Genomic DNA, 23,561 nt, shown 5'->3' on the forward strand with positions numbered 1-23,561 from the left:
AACATGCAACGTAAAATGTGATTGTATAATACTGTTTATCTGAAACAGTAAAAACTAGCAAAAATTGTGAACCAAGAAATAATGCTAAATATAGAGCAGAAACAATCTGCAGGAAAAAACTCAGCATGTCAAGCATCTTCTGTGAGGGGAAAGGAACTGTTGATGTTTCAGTTCAAAATCCTGCATCAGTTCCTGATATAGAGTTTCGACCTGAAAGAAGACAACTCCAATGCAGGTCCTGGGAGATGGTGGTCGATGTGGGAAGGAGGTTGCAGTTCCCGGATGTGGTGCACACAACCCTACACCTGGGCATTGTACTGTGGTCAACCGAAGACAAGAAAATAATTCTGGTTGAGCTGACTGTGCCATGAGAGGAGGGATGGGAAGAGGCCCACGAGAGAAAGGCCTTGAAGTACCAGCCCTTAGTGCAGGAGTGTAAAGACGAGGGATGACAGGCATGGTTGCTCCCTGTGGAGATCGGCTGCAGAGGTTTCCCAGCCAAATCAGCATGGCGGTTGTTGTCAGATCTGGCCCTGGATGAAAGGAGCAAAAAACAAGCAGCTCGTAGGATGGGGAAGAGGCAGAACGATCCTCTTGTTGGATTTGGAGTAGGCGAGAGGAGGGGAGCTGGAAGCCAGGAGCAGATGGGCAGTGATTTGGCCGCCACTGCTGGCCCACCAACTGGAGAGTGTCGTGGTTAAGGGTCGAAGCACTCGGTGAAGGTTGGGAACCACCTGATGACATCTGCTTCTGGCTGAAGGCTACAGTTACCTTATAAGGTAACTGGAGAATGCACCCTAACAGGTGTATGTATCAAGACAGGGTTATGAGGAAAACTTTCAAACTCCTTCCAGACAGTAGTGATAGTGAACTTGGGTCACTGGTGCTGTAATAGCGATATGATAACCACCTCGCAATTATGCCGCCCTTATTGGCCTTCCCCGGCACATCACTAAATAAGAGCATATGAATGCTAGGCTGCTGTGATGCTAGCAGCAATCCTTAACAAGGGCTTTATATGAAACTAAAATCTAGAGTGCTGACAACATGATTTAATATTAGGATTCATTAAATGAGTTAGTCAAATTATTACTGGCCATTGTTATGCAAAAGATGATTCAAATGTTCTCATGAAGCTTGTTCTGCAGTCAGAGACTACCTGAAAGGAAACACAAAGATGGAACACCTGTTTCTTTCTTTTCCTTCTTAGTCATTTTAAAGAGTACCGTTTTAAGATAGCAATCAATGATACATTCCCTGATGTTATTAAAAGCACTGAGGAGATCGGCGAAGCAGTGGACATCAATTACATAGTAAGTAAAGTCAATATTTTCATTCAACTAGAGATTTTTATGTTAACTTGGACGAATTAAACCCAATTTACAATTCATGACATGTCAATTTGAAAATTAATGTCTGCCTTGCCATCTTTTTGGTCACATACGGACTGGTAGGGAGTATTACATATCAAATGAGTACATGATGACATTATACAAAATAGTTTTCAGGGAGCTGAGGAAATGATAATGTTGCCATTTCCCATACTGTTTCCTGCAAATACTAATAGAAAGAAAGTAAATATGAAATTCAGGATGCTTGTTAATGAGTATGAACAAGATATGCAATGCAAAAATACTGCATTTTATGACCACAGTCACAATTTGATTTTGTGTGAAATTGCTCTTCTCAGTTTCCCTCCTTCTCATTCCCCATTCCTGCAGCTTCCTCGGGATTATTTTCAATAGTACAACAGGTTGGTGTTTATCTGGTGATATGTATGTATATGTATGTATGTATATGTATGTATGTATATGTATGTATATATATATATGTGTGTGTGTGTATATTACACACACACATATAACTATGCTTGTCTGCTTTAAAGTAATGTGACAAAAATTTGCACATGTGTTAGCTTAACCCTCCAATCTGGGATTGTTACTATGCTTAATTTGCATCTCCTTCAAATTTCAGCACCTCTGATCATTAAAACATAAATATGGGAGAACAGCAAGAATAGATCTCATTCCTGCTCTGCCTTTGGTTAAGATCTTGGCTGATCTTTTTCCTCAGTTCTGCTTTCCAGCAGCAACTCTAAATCCCTTGATTCTTTTACATACTAACTAAGCATCTGTCAATCTTTCTCTTGAATATAACCTGTGAGTAGGTTTAGCAGTACTCTTGGGTTGAAGATTCAGCACCTTCACCTTCAGGTCACACAGGATTATTTTTCCCTGTGTGACCTGAGTGGCCAACCCCAAATTTAGGGCTTGTGGCACCTAGTTCTCAGCACCCCAAACTAGGGGAAAATCATCACTGCATCAACTCTGTCAAGCCCTGGAAGAACTTGTTATACTTCAGTAAGATGATCTCTTATTCCTCGAGGTTCAAGAAATTATTGACCCAGAAGGAAAGGCAACTCCAATATAGAACAAAAACAAAATGATGGAAGAATTCAGTTGTTTCACGTTCAAGTTCAATTATCATTCAACCAAACATGAATATGGACAAATGATACCGTGTTCTTCTGGATCAAAGGTGCAGACCACATTACCAACAGCACACTGCAGATTACACATACAGTAGCACATTGCTCATTTGGTGACGATCTCAGAAAAAAAGTCACAAAGAAAAAATTATAGCGCAAGTCCAAAGTCCTGCTTGTTCTTCCACCAAAGAACACTGAATGGCAGCACTGAGGGAGCACTGGAGGGCAGCACCAGCCTGGCCCTAATCTTTGCCTCAACTGAGGCAACTCAGCTCACTGCCATTGGTCTCACCAGTGAGCCAGACTTGCTGTGTTCTACATTATCACTGTCCAACAGGTTCTTGTGATCACAATAAAAATGTCCAAAACAATCACTCACACCTTTATTTGGATCGCACACAGTCCAACAGTACACAACAAGTCCAGGCAACAGCACAAAAATAGTCCACAATAAATCCAGCTCCATGGCTATCAAGCAATTCGCTGATGGGATAGTCTTGCAGTAGTTGATGTTCTTAGTATCCAGCAGTGATTTACGTTCATAAAAAAGATGTAGAAGACAAGCAAATACACCTTTGATTAGATCTAGATTGGCAGCTGCATCCGAACGCGTCGCCATCTTACCAAACCTGTCAAGCAGCACCTGTAGAGGCAAAAGGCACGAGATGGCCGATATCAAAATCAGAATGCTGATCAGAATCAAGAAAATCAGTTTTACTATCACTGACGTATGTTGTGAAACTTGTTGCTTTGGGGCAGCAGTACAGTGCAATCCATAAAAATTAATATAAATTACAATAAGAATAAATAAGTACTGAAAAAAGAACAAAATGTTGAGGTAGTGTTTGTGGACTATTGAGAAATCTGGGGGAAGGGCGGAAGCTATTTCTAAAACTTCAAATGAACATTTTCAGGCTCCTGTAGCTCCTTCTTGATGGTAGAAATGAGAAGAGGGCATGTCCTGAATGGTGATTGTTCTTCATGATGAGGTATCAGCTTTTGAAGATATCCTTGATGGTGGAAAGACCAGTGCCTATAAAGGAGCTGGTTGTTTTTACCAGCCCCTGCAGTGTTTTATGATCCTTTGCACTGGCGCCTCCAAACCAGTTAGGATGCTCTTCACGGTATATCTATAGAAATTTGTTAGAGACTTTGGTGACACATTAAATTTCCTCAACTTCCTAATGAAATATAGCCGTCTTCATAATTGCAACAAAATGTTGGGATAGATCTTTAGAGATGTTGATACCCAGGAATTTAAACTGGTCGCCATTTCCATGGCTGTTCCCTGAAACCCACAATCAATTCCTTAGTTGAGTGCAAAGTTGTTGTTATGAAACAACTCAACCAGGCAATCTATCTCACTCCTGTACAGCTCCTCATCACCATCAGAAATTCTGCCAACAATAGTTGTGTTGTCAGCAAATTTATAGATGACATTTGAGCTGTGCATTGTCGCACAATCGTAGGTGTAAAGGGAGTCAAGCAGAGGGCTGGGCGTGCACCCTTGAGGTGCAACAGTGGTGAATGTCAGAAAGGAGGAGATTTGCACAGACTGTGATCTTCCGGTGAGGGAAGAAAAGGATCCAGTTGCAGAGGGAGATACAGAAGTCTAGGTTTTGGAGGTTGTTGATTTGAACTAAGGGTATGATTGTGCTGAATATTAAGCAGTAATCAGTAAACAGTAACCTGCCACAGGTATTACTGTTGTCCAGCTGATCCAAAGCCGAGTGGAGAGCCAGTGAGATTGCTTCCACAACAAATCTATTGTAGTTACAGATTGCAGTGGATCCAGGTCCTTGCTTAAGCAGGAGTTGATCCTAGCCATGACCAAACTCTCAAAGTACTTCATCACAGATGCCACTAGGTGATGGTCATTAAGGCAGCTCACCTTGCTCTTCTTGGGCACTGGTATGATTGTTGCCCTTTTAAAGCAGGTGGGAGACTCCCACTGTAGCAGTGAGAGATTGAGGATGTTCCTGAAACTCCCACTAGTTGGTTGGCACAGGTTTTCAGAGCCTTACCAGATACTCCATCAGAGTCTGATGCTTTGTGAAGATTCACCGTCTTGAAAACTATTGACAGAGATCACAGGGTCACCGAACGCTGCAGGAATTCGTACAAATGTGGTTTTATTCTCCCTTTCAAAGTGTGCATAAAAAGCGTTGAGTTCATCTGGGAGTGAAGCATCACAGCCATTCATGATGTTAGGTTTTGCTTTGTAGGATTAATGGCCTGCAAACCCTGTCAGAGCTGTTATGCACCCAATTCTGTCTTGTTGACTTCTCACCTGCCTATTACTTCTGCTGGGTCCCCTCTACCTTCCCTTTCTCCCATGGTCCACTCTCCTCTCCTATCAGATTCCTCCTTCTCCAGCCCTTGACCTTTCCTACCCACCTGGCTTCATCCAGCTAGCCTCTTTCCTCTCCTCCCACCCACTTATGCTGAATTTTCCCCTTTCTCAGTCCTGAAGACAAGTCTTGCCCTGAAACTTTGACTATCTATTCATTTGAAGCTGCCTGATCTGCTGAGTTCCTTCAGCACTTTGTGTGTATTGCCATAATGATATAGCAATATGTGTGTGTGTGTGTGTGTGTGTGTGTGTGTAGGGGGGGGGAGGGGTGAGATCTCATCACTCCCTTCCCCCAGTGTGCCTGTGTACTCCTATATGCTAGCCAGCAACCAGATTTCGACCTGAAACTTCAACTTGCACCTCTTGCCTCCGCAGATGCTGCATGACCTGCACATCACACGCAACCTCTCATGGTCACAGAACACATCCTACACAGTCAATATAGCTCATCAATGCCTCTACTTTCTGAGGAGGCTGAAGGGAGCTGGACTCGAGTTATTCTATAGGTAGATGCGCAGTAGAGAGCATTCTGAAAAGCTGCCTCACTGCTTGGTATAAAAACTGCACTGCAGCAGAGAGGAAGTCAAAACTACCCAACACATCACTGGCACCAGCCTATCCACTGTCGAGGACACGTATACAGAAGGGTGCCGGAAAAGGGCCAGTAACAGCATGAATGTTTCGTCCTATCTTGCTCATGGACTGTTTGTCCCACTCCCATCAGGGAGGAGGCTATGTAACATCCACTCCCGGACCAGCAGACTCAAAAACAGTTACTTTCCTCAGGCAGTACATCTGATCAACACCTCCACCCACTAACTCGCCCAATACTTTATTATTTCCTGTCGGTCCCCTTATATACATCCTCATGTCACTGTGTGGACCTATAATTAATCTATGTATATAAGCTATTTTATCTTTTTTATATTTATTGTCTTTTTATTGTTATTGTGTTCTTTATTTCTTGTGTTATTTTTGCGCTGCATCAGATCCAGAGGTCAATTATTCTGTTCTGATTTACACTTGTGTACAGGAAATGACATGAAACAATTCTGAATCTTCTAGTGCAAAAAAAACGTCATACTTGCCTTCTCATTGCTTAGTGTATCTAAATATGAACTTATAATAGTTCATATATAAACACACCTTGGTCATTTTGACAAACAAACCCATGCAAGTGTTCACTAATATATACTCTGTTTCCATTTTTTCTAGCTAAGTATATGACCTCGCAATTTTCCATATGATATTAAAGCTGTCATACCCTTTCCTATTCACTTAACCTCTCTCTATACCACTTGGCATCCTCTTCACAATTCAGAACAAAGCTGACAGCATCAAAATTGTCCTGGTCTAAGAGCCACAATTGACCAGAATGGTTGGCATGGTACTGTACCGGTTAGTGGATTGCTTTGTAGCACCGGTGATAACCGGTCGAGTTTCAATTCCCATCGCTGCCTATAAGGAGGTTGTATGTTCTCCCCTTACTCAGTGTGCCCCAGTTTCCTCCCACATACCACAGACATGCAGTTAGGGGTAGTCAGCTGTGGGCAGGCTATACTTGCATGGCAACCTTGCAGGCTACACAGCACAATCCTCACTGATTTGATGCAAAAAGTGCATTTCACTGTACGTTTTAATGTTTCAATATACGTGACAAATAAGTAACTAGATAAAGACTAGTATAATGTATACTAATACATAAAACTGAGATTTTTACAGTAGTTGTTTTATTTTTATAGTAATAGCATGAAGGAGAATTTCAGGTCAAGTTTAATTATCATTCAATCATATAAATGTATACAGCCAAATAAATCATTGTTCCTCTGGGGCCGAGGTGCAAAACAGAGTACCAACAGTCACACACAGCACACAACACATAGTCCATAGCACATATAGTTATGATAACAGAAAAACATAGTCACAAAAAATTACAGCCCAAGCCCTGAGCGGCATTGCCTGAAATTTGATGGTAAATAGGAGGGAGTTCTGGAGCTTGTCTCTAATATTGCAACTCTAACCATTTCTGCTTGAACCGATGTTATTTATGTTTTGTTAATACTTATAGGAAATTCAAAACAATTAAGGTTCCCTAAAATATTTATTCTTGTTTGTACACAGATTGATAAAGAAGGAGATTTTCCAATTTCACACCTTACACTGAGTGTAACCTTCCCGTACCTATCTCCAGCAAATAATACTCTACTATATTTGACAGGAATGACATTTTCTTCCGTAAGTTTAATTATTTTTAATTTAGCATTGTGTTCAGAGTCAATATCATGGCCTGGAGACCTGTTCCTTTGTTGTACTGTTCGATGGTAGTTACCATTTTATATCTGAGAATTAATTTGTTTCCAGTTGGTAAAGTGAGCAGAGTAAATAAGATGCCTGAACAGTATTTAACTTGATACTAAAATATGAAATAGTATTTGATCAGACAGGTATTAAATAACACGAGGAAATCAGAGCCACAGAACTTAAGCATTACAGTAATTTATTTTGGTCTGCATTAGAGAATTGCCATTCATACACAGTTTATATTCGGAGTTCAGATTTTTTTTAAATCGAGATTCACCTTTTCTATAGTCTTCATGAGCCATTCAAAAGCTGCCTTAATTACCAGTACATTTCAGTAGTCTTTAATGAAATGAAAAAAAATGAAGAGAAGTGGCTTGCTACTAATGGATAATCTCATCATTGATGTGATAACCACACAAAAATGCCTTAACTTCATCATCTGATGAAATGTCATAATGTCCCCACTTTCACAGAAACTGGGAGTCTAATTAGAAGAGGAAAAGCAGAAGATCCATAAAAGTTGTTTCTTTGTGCCTATTTTCCCCATTGAAAAGGATCTGGGAAAAAAATACCTCTAATGTGTGCTCAGTGGGAGGGAAAGGTGATAGGCAGCCCCTGCAGAGTACACCTGTGGCCATTCCCCTCAACCTAGCAGAGGAAATCCACAGTGGCCAGGTCTCTGGCACTGATTCTGGCTCTGTGTCTCGGAATACAAAGGGGTGAGAACGAGCTGTAGTGAAAGCGGATTCATCGGTTAGGGGAACAGACAGGAGGTTCTGTGGACAATAATAAGATTCCTGGTATGTTGCTTCCCATTTGCCAGGGACAGAGACATCTTGGTTTGAGTCCACAGCATTCTTAAGTGAGAGTGTGAGCAGACAGAGGTTGTGGTCCACATAAGTACCAATGACATGAGTAGGAAGGTTGACTAGGTCCTGCAAAGTAAGCTCATGGAGTTAGGAACTAAGTTAAAGGACAGGATATCCAGGCTTGCGATCTCAGGATTGCTACCCGTGCCATGTGCTTGTAAGGCCAGAAATAGGAAGATGATACATTTTAATATATGGTTAAGGAGATGGTGCAGGAAGAGGGCTTCAAATTTTTGGATCACTGGGCTCCCTTCCAGGGAAGGTGGGACCTGAACAGAAGGGATGGTTTGCACTTGAACTAATATCCTTACTGGAAGGTTTGCTACTGTTGGGTTGGGGGGAGGGGTTAAACTAGAGTTGCAGGGGAATGAGAACCAAAGTGCTAGAGCAGATAGTGGTGTGGTTGTGTGAGAAGAGGTAGATAAGCCTACATACAAAGTCAGGAATGGAAAGGTTGAGCATGTGGGACCACAATTCTGAGTTGTGTATATTTCAAGGCAAGGAGCATTGTGGGAAAGGCAGATGACATTGGGGCATGGATCAGCACATGGAATTATGACATGGTTAGTGAGACTTGGTTGCAAGATGGGCAAGTCTAGCAGGGCTCTGTTGTCTTAGACAGGATAGACTGGGAGGAGTTAAAGAGGGAGGGTGGCATTGCTTCTAAGGGAAAATGTCACAGTAGTGCACAAATAGGACAGACTGGTGAGCTTGTCTACTGATGCTACGCAACAGTCTGTGAGATTTAGAGGAGGAAATCTGTAAAGAGATTAGACTTTTGCAAGAAATAAAAAGGTTGTGATAATAGATGACTTTAATCTTCCACGTGCTGGCACGTGGCCAAGTGGTTAAGGCATTCGTCTAGTGATTTGAAGGTCGCTAGTTCAAGCCTTGGCTGAGGCAACGTGTGTGTCCTTGAGCAAGGCACTTAACCACACATTGCTCTGCGACGACACCAGTGCCAAGCTGTATGGGTCCTAATGCCCTTGGACAACATCGGTGGCGTGGAGAGGGGAGACTTGCAGAATGGGCAACTGCTGGTCTTCCATACAACCTTGCCCTGGAAACAGTCCAAGGCGCAAATCCATGGTCTCATTAGACTAACGGATGCCTATAACTTTCCACATATTGACTGGGACTCTAAAAGGGCTTGATGTGATAGAGTCTGTCAAATGTGTTCAACAGAGTTTCCTTAGTCAGTACATTGAGGTCCCAACTAGAGAGATCTCCTATTAGGGAATACATTTGGGCAGGTGACCAAAGTTCATGTAGGGCAACACTTCACACCTGGTCATCATAATGTTATTAGTTACAAGATAATTATGGAGAAAGATAGGTCTGGTCCTTGGGTTGAGATTCAAAATTGGAAAAAGGCCAATATTGATGGTATCAGAAAGGATCGGGCAAGGGTGGATTGGGACAGGCTGTTTTCTGGCAAAAGTATGCTTGGTAAGTGGGAGGCCTTCAAAGGTGAAATTTTGCGAATATGGAGTTTGCATGTTTTTGTTAGAATAACAGGCAAAGATAACAAGTTTAGGTAACCTTGGTTTTTGAGAGGTATTGAGGCCCAAGTTAAGAGAGAGAAGGAAGTGCCAAGTAGGTGCAGGCAGGAAGGAGTAAATGAAGTATTTGAGCAGTATGAGAAATGTAAGGAAACACTTCAGAATGAAATCAGGAAGTCTAAAAGAAGTTATGAGACTGCTTTAGCAGACAAGTTGAAGGAGAATCCTCGGGGCTTCTACAGATATACTAAAAATAAAAGGGACAAAACTTGTCCTCTGCAAGATCAGAATGGTGGTATTCTATGCATGGAGCCGAAAGGGATAGGGGATATCTTAAATTTACTCAGGAGACAGGCACAGAGTCTATAGAAGCGAGACAAAGCAACACTGAGGCTATAAACCCTATACAGATTACAGAGGAGGAGGTTTTTACTGTGTCAGGCAAATTAGAGTGGATAAGCCCACAGGGCCTGACAAGATGTTCCCTCAGGCCCCTGGGGAGGCAAGTGCAGAAATTGCAGAGGCCCTACCGAAGATATTTAAGTCATAGTGACAGGTGAGGTATGGAGGATTGGAGGATAGTTAATGTTGTTCCACTGTTTATGATAGGCTCTAAAACTAAACCAGGAGATTATAGACTGGTGAGTCGGACATCGATAGTGGGAAAGTTATTGGAAGATATCCTAAGAGACTGGATATATAAGTATTTGGATGGACGGGGACTAATTAGGAATAGTCAACATGGCTTTGTGCATGTTAGGTTGTGTCTAACCAGTCTTATAGAGTTTTTGTGGATGTTACCAGGATAGTGGATGAAGGCAAGGCAGTAGATGTTGTCTACACGGACTTTAGCAAGGCTGCTGATATGGTTCCACATGGAAAGTTAGTCAAGAAGGTACAGTCACTTGGCATTCAAGATGAGGTACTAAATTAGATTAGACATTACCTTCACGGGAGAAGCCAGAGAGCAATCATGAATGTTTTGCTTCTCTGACTGGAGACCTGTGACTATTGGTGTGCCACAGGGATCGGTGCTAGGTCCATTGTTGTTTGTCATCTATATCATCAACCTGAATGATAATGATAAATTGATCAGAAAATTTCTGGATTACACCAAAACTGGGGGCGCAGTGGCTGGCGAGGAAGACTACTAAAGCTTGCAATGGGATCGAGACCACCTTGAAAAATGGGCAGAAAAGTGGCAGATGGAACTTAGTGCAGACAAATGTGAGGTAGTTCAGTATAGGACTTGCACAGTGAGTGGTAGGGCATTGAGAAGTTTGGCAGAACAGAGGTATCTGGGAATACAGATCTAGAATTCCTTGAAAGTGGTGTCACAAGTACCTAGCATCATAAAGAAATTTTTTAGCACATTGGGCTTCATAAGTCAAAGTACTTAGTACTGGAGTTGAACTTTTACAAGTCATTGGGGAGGCCTAATTTGGAGTATTGTGTGCAGTTTTGGTCATCTACCTACCAGGAAAGATGTCAATAAGATTGAAAGAGTGCAGAGAAAATTTACAAGGATGTTTGTAGGACTTGATGACCTGAGTTGTAGGGAAAGGTTGAATAGGTTAGGAGTTATTTCCTGGAACATAGAAGAATGAGGGAGATTTGATAGAGGTATACAAAATTATGAGAGTTATACATTGAATTAATGCAAGCAGACTTTTTGCACTGAGGTTGGGTGAGACTGGTGTAATGAGAGGTCATGGGTTAAGGGTGACAGTTGAAATGCTTCAGGTGAACATGAAGGGGAAATTTGTTCCTCAGAGGGTGGTGAGAGTCTGAAACAAACTGCCAGCGTAAATAGTAGTTGTGTGTTCAATTTCAATATTTAGGCGGAATTTGGATAGGTACATGGATTGCAGGGGGTATGGAGGGCGATGGTCTGGGTGCAGGTCGATGAGACGATGCAGAATAATAGTTCAGTATGAACTAGATGAGGCGAAGAGCCTGTTTCTGTGCTGTCATGTCCTATGACTCTATGTCCCAGTGCATACAACCATAAACTTAACTTTGACTTTCTTTTACCATTACACTGGACATCATAACTTATGTGTGTGATTGCAATGTTACATGAACTATGGTAAATTCACTATCATGGCTCCCAGGCGGGACTTTTACCAGTTCTAAGTATGTCTGTATTAATTTATTTTTTTTTTGTCTTTGTTTTTTTTCTGAACTTGTTTCAATGTATTTTATTTCATACGACAGAATGATTTAGGCAAGTGTCATGACTCACGGTTTGTGGATCCTCTGAAGATACACCCAAAAAACCCTCACAAGCCAGCCCCAGAAAAGGAGCGTCTCTCGAATATCAATGGGGTAATCATAAATCTGATAAACTTTACCATACATCTGTGCAGGGACAAAAATTTTGCTTTGGTTGATTATGCTGAAGGCCCATGTAGTCCTTCAGAAGTTCAAGGTGGTGCCTTATTATGGTTATGCATCTGAAAAAAACGACTAATTTAAAAAAGTATGTAAACATCGCATTCTGTTCCACAATACAACACATCTGAATTCATGTGTTGCTTAATGGATGTAAATGAAGAGAATTTTGATGATAGAAAACCAAGATTAATCATTGTACTATGCTATCAACAGCAATTGTAAGTTCAAAGTCTGATACATTATGTTAGCTTTAAAATCGTCTACTATGTGGATTGAAAGCAGGAAATAAATTAACTAAAAATACAGGCTTTAGTCAAGCTAAATGGTTTGTTACTGTCATTTTAGGAAATGAACTTGGTGACCCTCCTCTTATAATCATACTCCCAAATATTCATGCATTTTTCCGTTCTTGAGATAACTATTAAGGGAATCAAGGATTAAAGAGTGACTAGAGAAAAGTAGTGCTAAAGTAAAAGATCAACAGTAATCTGAATGTCAGACCAGGCACAAGGAGGCTAAATGCCTTACTCTTGCTTCTGAATCTTATGGCCTTTGTTTTCTTAAAGGCATACTGATTTAATTATCCATTCCCTGCTGCCACCAAAATGGCAGTGAAAAATCCCAGAACAGGTTATCACAATGCTGTTATATCATTGATTCTTAATATCTGTTAAGATAGCCTCGATGGAAATTCAGCTGATTAAAAACACATACTGGGGAAGGTAATCAGGGAAACTGACACTTCCTTGATAATATAAATCTGAAGGGGAAAATATATTTACAGAATGTAATATTGACATCATTTAAATGTCAGGTAACCTTATATTATTAAGAATCGTAAACCATGACTCTATTTTCTGAAAACACAATCAAAGATATTTCTTGGAAGTTCAACAAGCAATTGGGTAATGGTCCAACATTTCTTTGCAGATGTGTGAAAATAATGCTGGATGTGCCTCCTTCTCCTGTACTATACATCCATCAAGTTATGTCCAATTTAATATGTCGCTAAGAATATGGAAGCCTTCACTTATTAAAGTAAGTGAAATGAAATGCGTGTGTGTACTGCAGAACAAAGCAGTTATGATGGGCTGGTACCTGTTAGGAAATTCCAGTAATTCCATCCTAGATGGAAAACATTTCTTCCAAGCAAATACCACCAAATTTTGCATTATCACCAGAGCATATTTATGGCCCTGTTCATTAATGTTTTGCCAACCAGGCTATGATGCTTGCTTCTTGTGGGCTTCGGTCACAGAGCATGGACTTGTAGTAATTCCAAAATACTGATTGCTTAAAAATCCAGCCACTGAACCTATTCCAGGATCAGATTTATCCGATACAGACTCAGTGGGCACACTTCCTAGGGTAAGTTCATTTCAATGCAGTGAAGCAGATGTGAGGGACAAAGGTAAGTGACAGATAAATTACAGCATTTGAATTAATTGAGCTTATTTTCATGCTTTGAATTTTCAGTCATTTTAATTTTTGTTAACGTTTTAAAGTAGACTTATGGGTGGGTCTTGATCAGGCAATCTGTATGGCGACAAAGATCTGGCAAAATACTGTGCATTACTCATTAGCGTCAGAATATCTGTCAAGAGTAATTCAATATTGGCAGATCCACATGTAGATCAGCAGCAAGGACAAGACATTCGTCACTAATGGTCGTGAGAGCTTGGGAACATTGGAAGCAGGAGTCCGAGTAGACAAACCAGACTTCTGATCCTACACCACCATCCATCAGCATTCTTGCTGATCTTCTCTCTCAGAACAATAGGAACAGAATTAGGCCATTCAGTAAGAGTCTGCTCTGCCACTCCATCATTGCTAATTTATAATTCCTTTCAATCTTTGATGCCCAGATTAATGAAGCGCCCATCAGCCTCAGCAAAATTATACTCAATGACCCAGACTCCACAGCTACCTGTGACAATGAATTCCACTATCCTCTGGCTAAAGAAATTACTGCTCATTTCTGCTTAAAATGACCATCCCTCTAGTCTGAGGCTGTGCTCTCTGGTCCTAGACTCACTCACTATGGGAAACATCCACTCTATCCAGAAATCTCAATATTCAATAGGATTCAATGAGACCCCCCTTTATTTGTCTAAACTCCCGTGAGTACAGGCCCAGAGCCATCGAATGCTCCTCACATGTTAACCTTTTCATTCCCAGTATTATTTACATAAACCTCCATTGGACCCTCTCCGATGCTAGCTCATTTTTTTTCTTGGATAAGGGGTTCAAAATTGCTCACAGTACTAAAACGCAAACACGAGGAAATCTGCAGATGCTGAAATTTCAAGCAACACACATGAAAGTTGCTCGTGAACGCAGCAGGCCAGGCAGCATCTCTCAGAAGAGGTACAGTCGACGTTTCGGGCCGAGACCCTTCGACAAGACTAACTGAAAGAAGAGCTAGTAAGAGATTTGAAAGGGGGAGGGGGAGGGGGAGATCCGAAATGACAGGAGAAGACAGGAGGGGGAGGAATGGAGAGCTGGACAGTTGATTGGCAAAAAGGATATGAGAGGATCATGGGACAGGAGGCCTGGGGAGAAAGAAAAGGGGGAGGGGGGGGGTTAAAAGCCCAGAGGATGGGCAAGGGATATAGTGAGAGGGACAGAGGGAGAAAAAGGAGGGAGAGAATAGTTTTATCCACTCAGGAGATCTCCCATCCACTGCTACCAACCTTATAGTTCCCACACCCTGCACTTCCCATTTCTACCTCCTACCCAAGATCCATAAACCTGCCTGTCCTGGTAGACCTATTGTCTCCGCTTGCTCCTGCCCCACTGAACTCATTTCTGCATACCTCGACATGGTTTTATCCCCCTTGTTCAATCCCTTCCTACCTATGTTCATGACACTCCTCACTCTCTGAAACTTTTTGATGATTTTAAGTTCCCTGGGCCCCCAACCGCTTTATTTTCACCATGGATATCCAGTCCCTATATACTTGCATCCCCCATCAGGAAGGTCTCAAAGCTCTCAGCTTCTTTTTGGATTCTAGACCTAACCAGTTCCCTTCTACCACCACTCTGCTCCATCTAGTGGAATTAGTCATTACTCTTAATAATTTCTCCTTTGACTCCTCCCACTTCCTCCAAACTAAAGGTGTGGCTATGGGCACCCATATGGGTCCTAGCTATGCCTGCCTTTTTGTTGGCTTTGTGGAACAATCTATGTTCCAAACCTATTGTGGTACCTGTCCCCCACTTTTCCTTCACTACATCGACGACTGCATTGGCGCTGCTTCCTGCACGCATGCTGAGCTCGTTGACTTCATTAACTTTGCCTCCAACTTTCACCCTGCCCTCAAGTATACCTGGTCCACTTCCGACATCTCCCTCCCCTTTCTTGATCTTTCTGTCTCTGTCTCTGGAGACAGCTTATCTACTGATGTCTACTATAAGCCTACTGACTCTCACAGCTACCTGGACTATTCCTCTTCTCACCCTGTCTCTTGCAAAAATGCCATCCCCTTCTCGCAATTCCTCCGTCTCCGCCGCATCTGCTCTCAGGATGAGGCCTTTCATTTCAGGACGAAGGAGATGTCCTCCTTTTTTTAAAGAAAGGGGCTTCCCTTCCTCCACCATCAATGCTGCTCTCAAACGCATCTCTCCCATTTCACGCACATCTGCTCTCACCCCATCCTCCTGCCACCCCACTAGGAATAGGGTTCCCCTGGTCCTCACCTACCACCCCACCAGCCTCCAGGTCCAACATATAATTCTCCGTAACTTCCGCCACCTCCAACGGGATCCCACCACTAAGCACATCTTTCCCTCCCCCACCCCGCTTTCTACAAGGATCGCTCCCTGCGCGGCTCCCTTGTCCATTCGTCCCCCCCATCCCTCCCCACCGATCTCCCTCCTGGCACTTATCCTTGTAAGTGGAACAAGTGCTACACATGCCCTTACACTTCCTCCCTTACCACCATTCAGGGCCCCAGACAGTCCTTCCAGGTGAGGCAACGCTTCACCTGTGAGTCGGCTGGGGTAATATACTGCGTCCAGTGCTCCCGATGTGGCCTTCTATATATTGGCGAGACCCGACACAGACTGGGAGGTTATTTCGCTGAACACCTACGTTCTGTCCGCCAGAGAAAGCAGGATCTCCCAGTGGCCACACATTTTAATTCCACGTCCCACTCCCATTCTGATACGTCTATCCACGGCTTCCTCTACTGTAAAGATGAAGCCACACTCAGGTTGGAAGAACAACACCTTGTATTCTGTCTGGGTAGCCTCCAACCTGATGGCATGAACATTGACTTCTCTAACTTCCGCTAATGCCCCACCTCCCCCTCGTACCCCATCTATTATTTATTTATATACACACATTCTTTTTCTCCCTCTCTCCTTTTTCTTCCTCTGTCCCTCTCACTATATTCCTTGCCCATCCTCTGGGTTTTCCCCCCCCTTCCCCTTTTCTTTCTCCCTAGGCCTCCTGTCCCATGATCCTCTCATATCCCTTTTGCCTATCACCTGTCCAGCTCTTGGCTCCATCCCTCCCCCTCCTGTCTTCTCCTATCATTTTGGATCTCCCCTCCCCCTCCCACTTTCAAATCTCTTATTAGCTTTTATTTCAGTTAGTCCTGACGAAGGGTCTCGGTCCGGAACATCGACTGTACCTCTTCCGGGAGATGCTGCCTGGCCTGCTGAGTTCACCAGCAACTTTTATGTGTGTTGCACAGTACTAAAAGTGCAGTCTGATCAATGCCTTATAAAGCTTCAGCATTATATCCTTGCTCTTATATCCTAGTCCTCTCAAAATGAATGCTATCATTGCATTTGCCTTCCTTACACCAACTCCACCTGCAAATTAACCTTTAGGGAATCCTGCGCAAGAATGCCCAAGTCCCTTTGCATTTCTGATTTTTGAATTTTCTCCCTGTTTAGAAAATGGTCTGCACCTTTATTCCTTCTACCAAAGTGCATGGCCATAGACTTCCCTACACTATATTCCATCTACAATACTTTGCCCATTCTCCCAATCTGTCTGAGTCCTTCTGCATACGCCCTGCTTCCTCAGCACTGCTTGCCCCTATCTTCATATCATGCGCAAGCTTGGCCACAAAGCCATCAATTCCATCTTCCAATTCATTCACATGTAACGTGAAAAGGAGCAGTCCCAACCACGACCCTTATGGAACACCACGAGTTACCGGCAGCTAATCAGAAAAGGCCTCCTTTATTCCCACTATTTGCCTTCTGCCAGTCATCCAGTCTTCTATTTATACCAGTATCTTTCCTATGATACCATGGGCTCTTATCTTGTTAAGTAGCCTCATGTGTGGCACCTTGTCACAGGCTTTCTACCCATCTAGAAAACTAGCACACAATAACAAGTACACAGTTATAACCAAAGCATTTAGGTAACTGTATAATGTCCATTTGGAGATGTACAAATGGCCTCCAAGGGGAGGGACCAGCAGTGGCAGATACTGATAGTGTTTTCCTAGGATTATATCTCTGGCAAATGATAGTTTGCTGTCACTTTCCTGCTGTAGTTGGGAATCCTGGTGCATACCATTCATTTTTGGTTATGCACATAGTGGGCTTTAGTCCAATAAATCTTTTTGGCCACTGATGCATTACTGATATAATTGTATAAGTTCATTAATAGAATTTGTGAAAGAGGTCAGAGTCTGAATATACTAAGGCATCATCAGGCCATTAGGGTCTCCTGTTGCTGTCTTGGCAGTGGATTCAGCCAATTTGTTATCTTTAGTTAATTCATCATTTCTATTAGTGTGAGCTACACATTTTATAATAGTAATTGCAGAATCAAGTTTCTTGAAGAGGTGAGGAAGTCCTGTAGTTTCCCTAACTGTCCATAATCATGTGCTGCTCCAAAGGCATAATGAGTCAGTATAGATGTTTACAGCAACACCAGCTGCAAGGACGTAAGTTCTTCTTAAGGCAAGAAGTTCAGCAGACAATAAGACCAAACAGGATGTGTCTGAATTAATGTACTGTGTTTTGACCAAAGCTGCAGTTTCTCCCTCAACACCTGTGACCTTTGTCAGCCTGAGCATGTAAAAGGACTACAGAGTCTTGTCCAGAGGTTTGGGGAAACATAGAACCAAATTATCCACATACTGAACCAGCTTGGAAGTGTTTTTGTAAGATCTCATTACGCTTCAACATCAGACATCATTACCTCATTTTGCCCGAAGCATTTCTGGTACTTAAGCAAGTAAGCATTCTGTTATCATCATTCTGTGTCTGGGAAAGGCTCAGGACTTGCTACTCAAAGTTAGTGAGCACTCAAGCGTGAGCAAGCAACAGCAGTACCCCAAAGACTACTTGTTCACCCAGTATTCAACATACCACAGGCGCTCTCTCTTCTTAATAAGGGAGAAAGAGGTGTCCGTTTCACAGTGAGAGGGGAGACATAACAAACAATTTGCTGGTTTATGATGTTAAAAGTCAGTTGTGTCACTTTTTCCGAGCTCCGTGTCCAAAGATCTTGGGTCGCTGGGCACCCAGCCAGAGATCTTCCGTCTCCAATGACACACCGATCTTCTGCAGAGGCACCGACCTTTGATTTTCTCCCCCCACCTCCCCCCCTCCATTTCCAGAGCCACAAAATCTCGGTCCTCCAAAGATGAGTGAAGCTCTTAGGTTGAGCCCTTGGCGTGCCGAACAACGGCCATTTGTGAAACCATGAGTGCAGGTCCCATTCCCACAATGAACCATAGTCAGCGAGTAACCCCAGGGCTGCTTCCAAAGATGCAGGCAAAGGAGTCGCCATTAGGTGCCATTAATCCTCCTAAGCTCCTTTTTAAATACCTTTGTCATATCTCCCCTCTCTCTTCTACATTCTAGGGAATAAAGTCCTAATTTTTTCAGCCTTTCCTTACAAGTCAGATCATCAAGTTGTGGCAACATACTTCTAAGTTTTGTCTCTCTTATTGACTCTTTCAATCTTATTGACTTCTTTCCTGTAGGTCACCAAAGCTGCATACAATGCACCAAATTAAGCCTTACCAACATCTTACACAACTTCAACATAACATCCCATCTCCTGTACTCAGTACTTAAATATATGAAGGCCAATGTGCCAAAAGCTTTATGACCCTACCTACTTGTGATGCCACTTTCAAGGAATTATGGATCTGTGTTCCCAGCTCCCTCTTCGACCATACTCCTCAGTGCCCTATTGCTCACAATATAAGTCCTACCCTAGTTTGCCCTCTTGAGGTCCTCGGCCTTGTCTGCATTAAATTCCTTCTACCATTCCTCAGCCCATCTTTCCAAGTGATCCAGATCTCACTGCAAGCTTTCATAGTCTTCCTCGCTGTCCACTACACCCCAAAGCAACACACACAAAATGCTTGAGAAACTGAGAAAGACAGGCAGCATCTATGGAAATGAATAGATGTTTCAGGCTGAGACCCTTCTTCGGGACGTTCCAATCTTGGTAGCAAAGGGCGAAGGGGAAGGAGAGGGAAGGGGCGGAGGGGGGGTGCTATCTAGGATTTGGAACTGATCAGCCGCCAGGACACAATTCCATTCTGCCAAATAATGAATTCAAGGGTTAGCCATTTCAGTGGAACCTCCACTAACTGTCGCCACTGATTGACTGGACTCTGACAGCTTAAACTCATTCCTCAATCACACTTTATTTACGTGTGCACAAGGAACGCAACTGAGCTTCTCCAGTATTTTCTGTATGTTGCTTTAGGGGTGTCATGTTCTGAAGTCTGGCCAAAAAAATGTCATTTTTATACAGAAATTGACTAGTTGTACAGATATTGACCCAACAGAAACAGTGCACTTCTGAATCCCATCATTTGCATATTTAAGTATCCTTAAAACATATTTCATGTGTTAATAAGCAATTACATCTATGTGTTAAAGGCCAATAATAATTGAACATAAGTTAAATACTTGAATTGCTGATAAAGTATTTAGGAATGGTAAGTGCTGCTTCTTTATCTTCTCTTGGTATGCTTGGGGACCTTGATTCGCAGGCTTGAACAGAAAGGCTGTTACAAGAGTTAAGCTTTCAAGGGCCATGTTCAGCCTGGCACTATGTCTGCACACTGTGTCTCTCAGCTTATCGTCTTGATTGCTGCTTTAGTGAACTTCAACACACCAGAAAGGCTGTACAAAGAGCCTACACCCTGCACACCATTTTACCATTTTGGCTCTTGCTTGGCTGCAATTTCCACCGCAGCAGATAGAGTGAGAAAGTAATTCCAGGTGTTATCAGAGGAGACATGAAGTATTAGAGCAAGGAATGCTGATCCTTTAAAAATCACTGACATATTGGGTTCAGTTCTGGTTACCTCACTGCAGGAAGTAAGCATAAGTACTGGAGTGTAAAGATCTGCATCAGTGATTCCTGGAATGGTCCTTAACTCAACCAAGAAATACAAGTTTTTTTTACATTAAATCTGTCACACCCTTTAAAGATGTTGTTTGACTTAATAAGATCTTGCATTCTTCTAAAATAAGTTCCAGTAAATCTGCCAGTTTTGTGTATCTTCACACTTCTCACTTTGGCAGGTATATCCTTGCTGAAATGAAGACAACAAAACTTTACCCAATACTTCAGAATGCTCTCTTTACAATTGGAGTACTTATATATTAAAATCCTGTCATAATAAATGCTAACATGCTAATTTCTCTGATAACTTCTCAGCAAAAACAATGAAGTTCCTTTAAAAATCAACAGTACCCAGACTTTCACAAATATTCTGTGTTTCTGTTATGTTACCATAGTGGATGACCTCCCATTTTGACATATTCCACCAGTAATGTTCTTATCCATTCACTCGGCTGGTCTATAATCCCTTAAAGGGTCCTTGCATTGTCTCAAATTCACAGTCCTCCAAGGTTAGTATCAACAGCAAACAAAGAAGCATGACACCCGAGCTAAATTATTGATGTAGATTGAGAATTGCTGGGGCCCAAGCACGGATTCCTGTGGTACCTGAGAAATGGGACGAGTCCTTTCATTTGGATTGGTTCTGCCCAGATAAAGGGTCTAAACCTGATACTTCAACTGTCCATTTCCCTCCATAGGTGCTAGCCCACGGAGTTCTTCCAGCATCTTTGTGACTTACTATTTAACTGATTAGAGGTTTATTTCTTTGAGGCAAGACTACTGTTCCCCAGCTTTTTTCCCAAGCTAACTTTTAATCTTAAATTCTATTGGCTGTTCTTGTAATCAGATCCCTTCACAAAGTAAACTGAACTGCAAAAAATCAAGGTAATCAGCAAAATATTCAGATATGCCTCAACTTGCATGGTAAACTCAGTTTCTTCTACTATTTCCTTGCTATTAAAATAATCTGTCTGAGTTCATGTTATATCATTGTCCCTGCCTTAGCTTGTTTGCTATCAAAATATCTTCAATGACTTTTTACATCCTGGATTCCTGTATTCTAATGACCCCCTTGGCTGACCTTCAATTTTCCATAAACTAACTCATACAAAATTTTGCTCTCCATAACCATGAATATGCTAAGGGCAGCTCACTCTTACACAACACCTCCAATTTAAAATACTCTTTCTCATCTTAAGTCCCCTCTATGACTCCTGTCTACATTCTGCTTCCACAACCAAATAATAACTCCCCATTTCTACAATGCCAACCTCTTCTGCATTCTACAATCCCTTGAACCCTGCATGTCTTGTATTCCAATTACAAAGCCCTGTTTTATATCTGTGTTACAAAAATTGATATGATGCTAAAATCCAAACCCATTTGTACCTCTGTAAGCTATCTAACAAATTGTTTGTTTCATGCAACAAAATTAGTTGTCTAATGGATTTTATGTAAAAGAAAAGAAAAACGAAACAGCTAATCTATAGTTGGAATAAGTTGGCTATTTTGAAATATGACCAGTGTCTTTTGTTGTTACAGGCAGATTTTAAGTCAATAAGTTTAATTGTATCAGCTACACTAACGATTGAAGATTCTCCATTTGTGGTGCTGAACAAAGCAAAGGAAAAAAGCGATCTGAGGGCTGTAAGTAGTTATTTTCTATCGACAATAACCTTTATCAATGGCCCTCAGTGTTGACCCAGGTCAGTTCTGACTAAACTTCTCTAACTTCCAGTAATATTTCCACCTCTGCCTTTTCTCTTCTTTCATTCCCCGCGCTGGCTTCCTTCTTACTTCTTCTCTTTTGCTCACCTGCCTAACACCTCGTCCTTCCTTTTCCCCATGGCCCCCTCTCCTCTCCCTATCAGATTCCTCTGTCTTCAAACCTTTACCTTCAGTCATTTTCCATCTATCACCGCCCAGCGTCTCACTTTATCCTACCATCTTGGCTTGTACTTCTTCCCCTCCCCCCACTTTCTTGTTCTGGCTTCTTCCGTTCCAGTCCTGATTAAAGAGTCTCAGTCCAAAATGTGGACTGTTCATTCCTTTCCATAGATGCTGCCTGACCTGCTGAGTTCTTCCAGCATTTTGTGTATGCTTCTCTGGATTTCCAGCATCTACAGAATCTCTTGTGTTTATGAATTTCTCTCGCATTTTGTGTATGTTACTCTTAACTTCATTTTCCTGGGTTCCTTCCATTTAAATCACAGTGGATGATGTTGTGAAAAGCTCCCCATATCATATTTCTGTTTGGAGGATCCTGTGCAGCACAAATTAGCACCTTTCCCATATTACTGTAAAAAAAAATTACAATTCAAAGCACTTCATTGTCTATTGGTTTTTGGTACATTCTGAGGACAAGAGTGTAGTTGAATAAGTGCACATTTCTTTTACGTCCTTCAAGGAGATATCAGTCACATACATTTCTTCATAGGTTGGGATAAAAGCTAAGCAGATGGGGTCAAGGCCACCAGCAGAGTGTTTTGACCTTGACCACATATCACCCAAGAGACAGTGCCTCAACAAGGTCTGTCTAAATATTGGCAGGATGTGGCAGCCGGCCAATGAGCAGAGACAGGATATGAGGCACTGCTCTTCTGTACGCCTACTGGCATTATAAAGTTGATCTAATGAAAGCATATAATGGATAATTGCTGAAATATATTTGGTCATAGATTCAGGTCCAGCTCACTCCTACACTGTTACATTCACTCATGTTTCTGAATCAGTATTTCTCCATCCAAACACTTTGATACATGTCCACATTTGACCTCAGCATCTTTACTTATATGGAGTTAATCAAGGCTGACTCTGACTGCTATTGCTGATGTTCTGTGTCTTCCACCCGTCTCCACCGCTGAGTGCGTTTACATGGAGTGCTGCCACAAGAAAGCACCATCCATCATCAAAGACCCTCACCATACAGACCATGCCCACTTCTGTACCCCCTACCCAATGTTAGTAGCAAGAAGCCTTAGATCCCACACCACCAGGTTCAGGAACAGTTATGCCACAACCATCAGGCCAATGAACCGGTGTGGATAACTTCAATCACCAATACTCTAAACTGATTTTATGACCTACAGATTCACTTCCAAGGAAGTGCTGGGTTTTTTTTTTTGATTTGTACATTTTGCCTTCTTTTGCACATCGGTTGTTTGTCAGAATTTTTCTGTTTATGTATAGTTTTTCATAAATTCTATTGTATTTCTTCTGTTTCCCTGTAAGTTCCTGCAAGAAAATGAATCTCTAGTATGAAGTAACATGTGCGTACTTGGATAATAAATTTACTTTGGACTTTCAA

At 42.0% G+C, this 23,561-nt stretch overlaps 1 protein-coding gene across 1 annotated transcript in view; it reads left to right on the top strand.

Annotated features, from left to right (window-relative positions):
- Positions 1–23,561, top strand: part of itga1 (integrin, alpha 1) — a 219,315-nt gene that overhangs the window by 180,090 nt on the left and 15,664 nt on the right. The window contains 5 exon segments of the mRNA XM_072252495.1: positions 1,211–1,313; positions 6,963–7,076; positions 11,731–11,841; positions 12,841–12,948; positions 21,797–21,901. Coding sequence (XP_072108596.1) covers positions 1,211–1,313; positions 6,963–7,076; positions 11,731–11,841; positions 12,841–12,948; positions 21,797–21,901 — 541 coding nt within the window.

The sequence above is a fragment of the Mobula birostris genome, chromosome 3 (assembly GCF_030028105.1).
Source record: "Mobula birostris isolate sMobBir1 chromosome 3, sMobBir1.hap1, whole genome shotgun sequence".
Taxonomy (NCBI): Eukaryota; Metazoa; Chordata; class Chondrichthyes; order Myliobatiformes; family Myliobatidae; genus Mobula; species Mobula birostris.